The sequence below is a fragment of the Cebidichthys violaceus genome, unplaced genomic scaffold (assembly GCF_023349555.1).
Source record: "Cebidichthys violaceus isolate CVI_PGR_0920_01 unplaced genomic scaffold, fCebVio1.0.p SCAF_23, whole genome shotgun sequence".
Classification (NCBI taxonomy): domain Eukaryota; kingdom Metazoa; phylum Chordata; class Actinopteri; order Perciformes; family Stichaeidae; genus Cebidichthys; species Cebidichthys violaceus.
The window spans coordinates 308,513-320,483 of record NW_027176406.1 but is presented as its reverse complement, the minus strand read 5'-3'; the positions used below and the strand labels follow the sequence as shown (position 1 = coordinate 320,483).

Here is an 11,971-nt window from a genome sequence, read left to right as displayed (position 1 = left end):
TGCCAATAATATCTAAACAGTACCGGAAAGACATTTCTGAACAATTGACAAATAAATCACAACCATATCTCATGAGATCTGCTAAACTGAAATGGATAGAAAAAAATAGGTTCAAATAAACAACCAGTCTCTTACTCTGTACACTGTTACATTATATAAGGCAGTACCTCCTAACTGCAGGTACTTGAACCCCAGAGGGTACTGCTGCAGGCACCATGGGTAATGTGGAAAGCTGAGCTAATTCAACCAACACAACTAAAAAAATTGCAATTTATTAAAAAATATATCCACATATGTGTTGAGGAGATAAACAGTCACAACAGTTAGATAAAGGTAGTTGAGAAACAGTCACAATATTTAGCAAAAAGTAATGAATAAATTGTTGAAACATCCAGCTTGTGCCTCTCCGGGTAGCCTACGATGCTAACTTGAACAAATCAACCTAAACATGGACAGTTTCTAGTGGTACGACTGCATTTTGCTGTTGACTTTAGGGGAGAATTCACAAGAACATTTAGTTTAGTAACTAGCTAACTCATGTCAACAAGTTATGCATTTAAGTAAATTCAGGAATGAGTCAAAAACTGAACCCAGACAGTAGTGATTCTAAAATAAATAGAAACATTTATTTATATACAGAAAATGTTTAAAATATTGATATTACCAAAAGCAAAAACAAAAAAAAACAGTTAAGAACAAATATTTACATTTATGAACACTATATTTACACACTTAATCTGCACTGTGAGTCGGCGACTGTAAAATGACACTATATACAGCTTCACTTGTGAAGGATTTCTATTAATCCATTAATTAATCCACATCACATGGTGGCTGTGATTAAGTGGAGAGCAGGGTCGTCCTTCAATCAGAGGATCGGCGGTTCGATCCCCACCGCTAGTCGCATGTCGATGTGTCCTTGAGCAAGACTCTTAACCCCAGAATTGCTCCCGTAGCTGAGCCTACGGTGTGTGAATGTAGATAGTCTGATGGGCAGGTGGCATGTACCCCTTCTTCCCTCAGTGAATGAATACAAGTACAGTCCATTTACAACAACCTCTTTGCTGGGTGTAACCAGAGGTTACAATACCCTGAATGTAACACTCACACATCCCTCGATTAATGCACTGTAAACAGAAGAGGATTTTATACAAATCCACTGAGTTAAATAGCACCAACATGAACATATGTCATTAAAAAGGCACACATTTGTCAGCGATGAAATAAAGGAGCTCAAAAAGCTGGTGAGAACTATTTTTTTAAAACCACGATAGGGCACATGGCTTTCTTTCGTCAGGAATGCTGGAGGCAAGTTCAAGATGTGGTCCTGAGGGAGGTTGTAAATATACACGTGCCACGGCACGGAGCATAAGACACGGCCCCACTGTAAACACGTGGTTGCAGCAAAGCCTTTTAGTCTTTCGAGGAACCCACTGGTCTTCCCCCCAGAGGGGCATAGGAGTGGAAATTCTAAAGATGTCCCTCCAGTGCTCAGACAGATGATCATAAATCAAGAGAATGCTGAAAAAGTTTTCGGAGGAACTCTCAAAACAACAGGCAGCTGCTGAGGAACGTTGTGTTGTGACCACATTGTGGTATGTGAAATCTGAGGGCTATCACAGAGCACAGTGTAAAGCAAGGCACTGACACAGTGTGCATTCTTTGCGGCTAACAAAGAAGCATTGTCTTTAGGTCACTTTGGGTGACATTTTCGCTGCACTACTGAGGCAAAGACTGGTGTTAAAGTCAAAGTTATTGAGACTTATCGAGGTCACACTGGTTGAACTGGCTCGGAGATTTGTCGTTAGTATCAGCTGATATTCCCCTTCTGTTTGCTCAACTCTGAATCCGCTCTAGTGTTGTGTTTGTCATGTTCTGGTTTTCTTGTTCCAGACAAACAAAGACACGTTTGAGGAAATATACTTGCCTTCTCGGCAGAACAGTTCAATGAAAAGATTGATTCCACGCTCTTAGCTTAGATTAGCTTAGCTTGGTTTAGCTTAGCATAAAGACTGGAAAAAGAGGGAAACAGCTAGCCTGGCTCTGTGCACAGCTAACAAAATCCACCTACCAGCACCTCTGAAGCTCACTAAATACTGTTTGTTGTTCCGTACAGAAAACAAAAGAGTATAAGCAACAAGTCCTAATGCTAAAGTGAGTTAATCGCGTCCTGGCTCAAGCTTCATAATTTAAGGAGTTGTAAAAGAATTTGGGAAATACACTTATTTGCCTTCTTGTCGAGAGTTGGATAAGAAGATTGATACTACTCTTGTGTGTTTGTTAAATCTGTGAATGAAGCCAGCCGCTGGTTAGCTTAGCTTAGCACAAAAAAAACCTTGGAAACAAGGGTAAACAGTTAACCTGGCTCTGTCCAAAAGTAATACAATCTGCCAACCAGCATCTCTAAAGCTCCCTAATAAACATGTTATATCTCGTTTATTTATTCTGTACAAAAAAAACACACCTCAGCAAAAAAGCCTTAAAAGTACAATTCTCACATGGCTAGCTGTTTCCCCCTGCTTACAGTCTATGAGCTAATCTAAGCCAACTATCTGCTTGTGGTAGCTCTATATTTACCACACAGACATGAGAGGCCCAAAAAAAAAGCAAATTTTCAAAAGTTTTGATAACGTTCCATTAAAAAGAAAAAGAAAAACAGTCATATTTACAAGACTCGTGTGTGTACCTTACACACATTAGAGGGAATTATAAGTTGCATTAAATGAGCTCAGTTAAACTGATGCATGAAAAACAAGTCACTGTGTGTCAGTGACACAGTTCTGTAGCTGCATCATCAGAGTCACACTTGGGATAACGAGGTAAAAAAAAAACATTCGATTGAGGAATCCATCAACTGCTGATTTGGTATGATTTGGTTAGGAATGGATTGTCAACCTAATGGGGGGGAAAAAATGTGCAACCTGAAAATAATGTTTCGCTCTGTTTTTTTCCACTGTCTGTGAGGATATAGTGGTTCTGATCCTGGCTTTGACTTCCATATCTTTGTGCTGTGTGAGTTAAAAAAAAAATAATACAAAAAGGATATCCAAGGTAGCTTATCATTGAGGCTCTTCTTTCCACTCCGCTATTTTTTTCAGTTTTCTGTGAAGACTGGATTGTCTGCCTCTTCATCCACGCTCACAACTTGTCTCTGAAAGGACAGCAAATAAGAAGCATGTCAGATGAAACATTGAAGCCCGTTTGTACTGATTGCAACAACGTGTACTAAATTCAGGTTGAACTGTAGACGGTGAGACTGAACTCACTTTTGGGTAGGAGTAACCATCAGGGCTGTGGCTCCTCCAAATGTGCACCTGGTCCTCGGTGGTTTTCTGATAGACAGGGTTGTCAAAGTGAATGGTGTTGGTGTTCTTCAGCCTGTAGTTCCTCCACAGCAGCATGCCACCAACAGCCACCAGGCAAACGATCACTACATGAGGCAGATACAGGTGAGAGAGGTGAGACATGATGCTCAACGCTCATTGTATTTACTGCGAGGGAGCCGCCTTTGCAGCAGCTGCCAAAAGCAACTCACCCAGAGGCAACGCAATATGCAGAGCTGTCGGGGTGGGCGAGGCGGAGTTGGGTACAGCTCCAGGTCCATGTCTGAAATCTGAGGGAGAGGTAAACACCAGAAGAGGAGTTAATGATACACAGAGCTGACCTGCACTGTACACATTCTATGTCAGAGCTGAGGACAATGCACTCAAATATAACAAACTCTGTGAAATGGTCAATGGCCATTTAATGGTCACCATTATGGTACTTGCCTGGAGAGGTGACCGGAGCCCCCGTGGTGGTCTTGGGTATTTTAGGGTTCAAGTGCTGGGGTGACGGGGTCCTTGGTTCAGGTGTGGTGGTCCTTACAGGAGGCTTGATGCTGCGTGGCACTGGCCTGGCCGCAGGGCTGGTGATAACTATGGGCACTGTGGTGGTACGGACCTGGGGCTTAGGTGTGGTGTGGACCTGGGGCTTAGGTGTGGTGTGGACCTGGGGCTTAGGTGTGGTGTGGACCTGGGGCTTAGGTGTGGTGTGGACCCGGGGCTTAGGTGTGGTGCTGGATGGCTCTGGTGGCTGAGGAGGGGGGTCGGTATCTGACACTAGAGGCTGCACGGGAGCTGCAGGTGTTGGCACAGCTGGTGAACAAAAACAAAGGAGGAGGAGTGAGAGTCAGAAATAAGAGCGCTTGAACTAATGAAAATGTCTAATTTAATGACACAAATTAAGATTTTACATACCAGGTACACATGTCCTCATATTCCTGGCCAACATCATGTTATCTGGACAGACACAGGTGTATTTGGGGGGATGTCTGCCCACTTGAGGAGCTGCCAGGCACAAGAATTCACAACCGGATACCTGGCACCAATCCCTCCCTGCAATGGAAAAGAAGATAACAATTTTACTATAATTTAAGCGCTTTACATGTTATGAAGCCATTATCAGAGAGTGAGAGTGGGATCCATCTTCTCATCAAACCTTCAGCAAGAATACGTCTATTTCACAAAACTTTGAACTATTCCTTCAAAGCCACTGATTTGATCTGTGATATTTTCATGGTTATTTCCCAGATACAGTCTATAGTGACCATTATGAGTTCGGACACTCATACATCTTGCCACTGTAACCCAAACCAGTGCATGTTATACAGCTGTTGCCAGGGAGGAACCTCCGTCACATTGGCAGCAAACGACAATGTTCGGCCAAAATTCAATATTCAATAAAAAAAGTTCAATAATGATCTGATATGTGAACACATTCCTGAACAGTGTGTGGCAGTGGTGCCTCTTACCAGCGGGTTGTTTGAGGTTGTGGTAGAGAATAATGTCATCCGGTGATGAGAGGTGCTCTGCCACTGGTGTGATGTCATCACCCGTCAGCCTGTTTGCACTGAAGATGGCATTGTTGCTGGCGTCTGTCCAGAACACTCTCTCCTAAAATAAATTTTTAAAAAACAAACAAAGCTTGAGCATTTTCAGAGACTACGGGGACAAAGTAGTAGCGATGAGGAGTACGCGGCTCCGGGTTTGTGTGTAACAAAGTTTATTGGGTGGTACCTCAAACACAGTGAGGCTCAGCGGGTGAGCCAGCTTGTGTTCGTCGATGATGAGGGTGCGTCGACCACCGCCCTGCGCGTCGATACTGGAGAGGGTGTGCAGCTTAGAGTCCACCCAGTAGAGCCGCTGGTTCAACAGGTCTGGGGGAGGAAGCAGGCAAGGGGGAGGGGGAAGGGTCAACTGGTCAGACCACTGTCATCCATGTGAATAGTTAAAAAAACAACTTGCAACCAGAGGCTTTACCAAGTGTAATTCCATTTGGCCACTCAATGTTGTCAGTGACCAGAGCGGTGCGGTCTACTCCGTTAAGACCCGCCTTCTCAATCTTAGCGGGATTCCCCCAGTCTGTCCAGTAAATGAAGCTGGGAGGACACAGACATGTTGTGAGTCAAAATACAGCCATAAATACATAAATTAAGTCCGTACAAAGAATGGAAAAAAAAGAGAGTCTAGGAAGGATTTAGGCATTACTGAACTTTCTACTAGTGCTATTAGACTTACTTGTTGTGGGGGTCGATCACAATAGCGCGAGGTTTGGACAAGTCTTGGTGGAAGAGAGTCTTGCGGCGGCCACCGTCAGCAGTTACGACGGAGATGGTGCTGCGAACGCTGTCGGTCCAGTACAGGTTACCGTGGATCCAGTCGAAAGCGATGCCTTCCGGAGCCTCAATGTCGCTGCCGATCACCACGCTGTGCTGAGCGGGGTCTTCGGCCGAGTCCGCCGGAGTTCTGGAATGACAGGTGGAGAGCTGGCGTCAAGCCGGAGCAGAGGACACAGAAACGCTACCTTCATTCTGGGGTCATTCTCGCACACCTGTAGATCTTCTTCTGGGAGATGTCCGACCAGTAGATCTCTTTGGCGGCCATGTTCATGTCCAGAGCCACGGCGTTCTTTAGACGGGGGATTACTCTGGTGTATTCACTCTTGTCCAAAGTCATCTTTCTGACTTCATGGCGGTTGGTGAAGAAAAGGTAGGCTATTGTACCTACAAAATCAGAGTGGACAGGTGAGTTGTTAGTCATTTCATGGAAATGTTTTCAACTGCTAACAGCTGATAGCTAACACCATCAAGGGAACCATCTTGTTTCATCGTTTCTAGGCTATACAGATCTGAGACGTGCCCCAGTTAGTAGAGCACCGTGGAAGCTGAGAGGTTGGCTCCACCGGGTCTCAAATGTCAGTCAACCTTTGCCATGGGAAACACCCACTCTAAGGCCTAAAGCTGAGATACTGCTTCAACAAATAGGGGTCCATGGTTCATCCTCTTTAATCCACAGTAGGAACATATGAGGGAGTTAAATGAATTATCTTCATGCACGTGAGGCTATTCACCATCTTCGAACATCAAACTAGTAGTCATGTAACAAACACCGTTGAAAGAACACTGAGCGCTGATACTCACCGATGGCCTTGCAGGCTTTGGTTGCTGGGTCGACTTGGTAACCTTCCTCGCACTGGCATTTGTAACTGCCGATCTGGTTGATGCAAATCTGGCTGCAGGTGTCAGGGTTGGCGCACTCGTCGATATCTGGATTCAAAGAAGAGAGGGAAATGTTTTTGAAACAACACACGCAAAAAAGGATGCTGAGTCATTGTGTCCATAACAATTATTGGATCCTTCTTGATCTGGCAGCACAGACGGTGACATGGAAAAGGTTGTGTCAGAGTAACCTCTATCGACATCTAGCAACATCCTTTGTTAATCTAACCGAAGTGAGGACATAAATCATTCAAGTGACTATTTATTTTTTGTTTGGCAGGGTATTACCTTCACAGCGCTTTTTCTCAAGCAGGCGATACCCAGCGGGACACAGGCACTCGTAGCCGATCTTCAGGTCATTGCAAATATGAGAGCAACCGCCGTTGTTGTACAGGCACTCGTTGGAGCCTGCAGGGGAGAACATGAAAAATTATTCTTTTCTGAGGCTGCAGACACCCTCATTAAATACATAAAAGTAGTAATTAAACTGAGAGTTGTTGGATGAGAGGCCTCTGTACTCACCACAATCCCTAAGAGGCTCATCTGACCAATCCCTGCAATCACGCTGCCTGTCACACACCTTCTCCATGCTTATGCATTCCCCACTGCGGCACTTGAACCTGCTCGGGCCATCACAGTGGGTCGCTGTGGAACAAAAGATTCAGTTATACAGACCACACAGACTAGAGGTTTTGCGTTCGGCTGGATCATGAGGGTGAGGGAGGAGATTGGTACCATTGACGCAGCCCGTTTCGTCGCTCATGTCCCGGCAGTCGTACTGATGGTTGCACTGGTGGCTGCCGTGGATGCAAGTGCCATCGCCGCATTCAAACTCATCGGGGCGGCAGGTGGAATGTGCTGGGGAGCAAAAGGCCGACATGTGAGCACAAGAGGCGATGACTCGAAAGGCGACAGCCAAGAGGAGGAGACGATTCCGCACGCTTACCACAGTCGGCTTCGTCTGATCGATCGGGGCAGTCGGTTCCACCGTCGCACTTCCAGCTGCTGTGGATGCAGTCCCCGTTGCCGCATCGGAACTCCAGCGATGAGCACTGATGAGCGGGAGCAGAGCCCTCCGCCGTCGTGCCGCAGCTCTGGGGCCACTCGTCCGAGCCGTCGGAGCAGTCGGCGTCGCCGTCGCAGGCCCACAGGCGGGGTACACAGACACTGTTGTTGCACTGGAAGGAAGTAGCGCTGCAGGTGGCGGGTGGGCAGGAGGCCTCGTCGCTGCCGTCGTCGCAGTCCGTCTCGTCGTCGCACACGAAGGACGACGACACGCACTGGCCATTACCGCAGCGGAACTCGCCGTCCAGGCACCGCTTCGGCGCTGAGAGAGAAAGGAGACACGACAGAGCGTGGGAAATCACTTCAGAGCAGGGGAGGAAGGAAATGATGGAGGCTGTGGATTCTAGAGTGCAATAGAAGAAGATAAATCACATATGATTAAGGAAGCAGAAAGACAGCCTGTAGTTAACTCGGCTTACCACAGCTCTCTTCATCAGCTCCATTCTCGCAGTCAGATTTTCCATCACAGTGCCAGGTGCTCGGTATGCACTGGTTCAGGCGATCCGCGCAGCGGAACTCTGTCGGCCTACATGTTTTGGCCACTGGAAGTGACATACGCAGAAAGGTTAACTGAGGACTATGCATTCGTCACACTGACGGATGGAAAGGTACGCAAAGGGATCACAAGTCCATCCTCGCGTCGTGATACTCACTGCAGGTACCAGGAAGTTCATCGGTGTCGTCTCCGCAGTCGTCTGTGCCGTCACACACCCATCTGACCGTGATGCATTTCTCGTTCCCACACTGGAACTGATTGGTTCCACATGTTGCCCATGCGTCTACGACAGACAGATATAAACACACAGCTCAGCTAAAAGGGCCAATGTTTTAGTTATCATCTATCAGGGGCCAATACAAAATGTGAAAAAATGTGAGCACGCTGATGTTTAGCAGGTATAATGTTTACCATCTTGGTTTAGCGTGTTAGCATGCTAACATTTGCTACTTAGAACTAAACCATACACTGTTTATAAGACTAAACAAAGCGCAGCTGAGGCTGATGGGAATTTGGGGAATTGTCGTTATGCAATCTGGCATGACACACACAGGTGCCTGTTGGTACTTGTTTAACTGGGGCAGATGAATGGTTAAACCGCGAGTCAAACAGGGACACTCTCTGTTCGTAAGCCTGCATTTATCAGCCTTTATCAGGGCGCTGCCAATATGCCAAGTAATACACAATAGAAATCTCATTTTCCAGTCTGCTGGCTAGAAAACACCTCCTTAGGAGTGAGTTTGAACGCTGAAGACACAGAGTGGCCCTCCCAACCCCCCATCTTTTATGGACCAGATGAAGCCACTGAACCAGAAGGAGCAATTAGACTGTACATCAGAGAGACAGCACGTCATGAAAAGGTACTAGGGACCATTCCTCATTCCTAACCCTCCGGCCCCTGGGGGGGGGGGGGCTCCAAACTCCCGAATGGCTACCTGTTTCTGAAATGGGGCGGAGGGAGGTGTTTACCAGCAGCACCTAGGCATTTAGCAGCCATCATAGAGTAGATTTTTCTTTTAAATTCCAATTAAGTATTTATGTCTAAGTATTTACATTTTCATAAGATAGTGCCTTATGAGATTGGATGGGGGAAAAGACAAATCATAAATCATGCATGGCTGACAGCACAGTAAATCATAACAGCTTTCCGGTGAAGTCAAGCCTCTGGTGCCATCAGTCATAGATGATGCTTTGTTTAAACAAGGAGAGGCTTTATTTCTTCTACTAAAACTTGAGGAGATGTTGTAGTATTTTTATACGATTCCGAATGACTCCGGACGGTCAGATTACAGCGGCTGTGAAGTAAATCTACTACTAGCTGTTAAGCCAATCATGTGTTTATGGCTTCTTGTGAAAGGGCTTGCCATAAAGATAGTCGTCGGTTTCACGTTGACAAACCTGGTGTTATCACAGGGATATCCTTGTGGGTAAAACAGTGGAAAACACTGGAATGGTTTAACTCTAACCTCAATTTCCCTGAACGGTGGAGCTTTTTACTTTATAGATCGGCTCCCATATCCTGAAAGCGATGACACATCACCCAGACCCAAGTTCACGTTGGTTGTTTACTTAAAATGTTCAGTAGAGGTCAGTCCTTGAGAGACAACCCGGACCAAATGGCAGCGTTATTGATTGAGTCCAAATCCACGCTGGGGGAAACAACAAATGTGCCCGGTGTGTGTTTGCGTGTCTTATTGATTGGACATGATGTGATTGGCAGAAAGAGCGACAGGAAACTGCCTGTACTAAATCATTTTGGAGCAATACCTAGCGGTCAGAAAGTTGACCCCCCCCACCACCATCATCGGTGCGAGATTAAAACCATTACAAGAAATAAGGGATCACTTTGAATTTTTCCTCAAATAAAGTCCTGTCTTTTCCAAAAAGCGTGTGGGAGTATTTCAGCACACGTTCCAGTGTTCGACATGTAACTGGTATGTGACTGGGGTGACAACCAACCAGTTCCAGCACGTCTCACCATTTTCCCAAAACCGACACACATGGTCAAACAGGTCTGACGGTGACTTCACATCGGCTCAGGCTTGCAACCAAAAGTGGAGGAATGCTGGCTGAAGACCATGTCTGCATTGGAGGATGAGTTGGAGGGCTTCCCATTCGTTTCCACCAGGGCGTTTCAGGTGAAGCTCGATGGGAGACAGAGCCTCGTGCAAACAGGCTGGATATTGCATCATATAGGGGGAATAATGCTAGCAAAAAAACTGTTCCCATGATGCAATTTCTTTTTTTTTACAGTGATTAAAATGCAAACGGCGCCAAGTCCCACATTATGAATGGCAACAGCTTCCAAAAAACCGGCTTTTCAGAAACCCCGCTTGACATCTACACACACTGACAGTATTCACACTGCTCGAACCTCATTGGCTGCAGGAACCTGCTGCGAGTTGAGCGCCACTGAATGAAAGGCACAACCAAAAAAACATGCAGCGCCATTCAAAAGCCGGCGAGGATAACAGAAATTTAAAAAAAGATAAAATATACAACTGTAAGCCATTTAAAAATAAAATAAAATCATGATGACTAATAGAGAGAGGATTTCAAATTATAGGAAATTACGAGGCTGAGGTCGGGTGAAACATTCATCGTTGGAGCGAGAGATTTGACCTACATTCTGTGAATAATTGCACCCCCCCCTCATCACCTTGCATCCGGTGCTGTCAGAGGAGTGGGCAATTTAAACACACACGGACTGAATCTTATTTCTAACGCTATATAAATATATAGGTCTATCAAACAACATCAAGCTTTATTTGTTTCACATGTGTTTCAGGCAAAATAAATACATCCATCAATGCTCAAGTTAAAAACATTGAACTTACTTTGAACAAGGGAGCAGAGGAGAAACAACAACAGTGGCATGTTTTCCAGCCGCACTGGAAGACGCTTCTACACCTGACTCCTGCTGGCTGTGTCTGGAGGGAGTTATTGTGACACGCTCAGAGATGTGGAGTGCTGTTTGGACACCGGTGGAGATGCAAAAAAAAGAAAAAAAAAGGCTCTCGTCGTCGCCTCCTGCTGTAATTTAGAGATGCTCGCGCTGGAAGGTCAGGGGAGGGATGCTCAGGCACACTGTTCTGTTTGACAACAACTTCGGACCCATTTCAATGTGGTCCATCGGTGGGCGGGGCCGAGCGGGGGGCCCCCGGGATGGGCGGGGGAGGGGGTGAGGGGGGGGGAGGCGGGGTCCGGAGTGGTGTGATTTCTGAGGCAAACAGCCACAACAATCGGGAGGCGGGGCCTCAGCGGAGATGGATTTACTATGAAGTTTAACCCTTTCATGGAGGCACAGGGGGGGACGCGCACACGCGCACATGGCTGGAGACGTTACACAAGTCAACCTCACCGCTATACATACAGGGGAGGGGGGGGGGTATAGGAGACCTGTATGAATGTTTGTCCGCCGGGGTCACTCAAGGTCAAGATGATTTTGAGAACAAAGTCGAACAATTCTGAGAAAAAATTAGTGTTAAGTCGAAAATTTGCTATAGAAATATATATATATATATATATATATATATATATATACATATATATATATATATATATATATATATATATCAGCTTGTATGTATAGATGACCTGAAGTTACACCAATAAGAACTTTATTACTAAAGATTTTAAGGATTTTACCTTTGGAAGAGCAAAGAAAATACATGATAATAATTACAAATAAATAAAAATAATGATGCGTCTTTTTCTCGTTAAATGCGTTAATTGCCACAATATAATGAGATTTTTCTCATAATATTACAACTTGTTTATTAAAATATGGTGACTTTTTCCTAACAACCATTTGACTTTCTGTCAAAATAAAATGAAAACATCTTTTTCTTAAAAAATTCAGTTTTTCTAGG

At 45.4% G+C, this 11,971-nt stretch overlaps 1 protein-coding gene across 1 annotated transcript; it reads right to left on the bottom strand.

Moving 5' to 3' along the window:
* Positions 1-256: 256 nt before the first annotated feature.
* On the bottom strand, positions 257-11,181 carry ldlra (low density lipoprotein receptor a). Its single transcript, XM_068719140.1, has 18 exons — positions 10,937-11,181; positions 8,257-8,382; positions 8,023-8,145; positions 7,485-7,865; positions 7,274-7,396; positions 7,061-7,183; positions 6,827-6,946; positions 6,461-6,586; positions 5,872-6,043; positions 5,559-5,786; positions 5,301-5,419; positions 5,058-5,197; positions 4,793-4,934; positions 4,239-4,376; positions 3,771-4,136; positions 3,536-3,613; positions 3,267-3,430; positions 257-3,151 (listed from the first exon to the last, which is right to left on the bottom strand). Exons 1-18 carry the CDS (start codon positions 10,974-10,976, stop codon positions 3,095-3,097), a joined length of 2,766 nt encoding a protein of 921 aa, XP_068575241.1. The 5' UTR covers positions 10,977-11,181; the 3' UTR covers positions 257-3,094.
* Between the last annotated feature and the right edge of the window lie 790 nt (positions 11,182-11,971).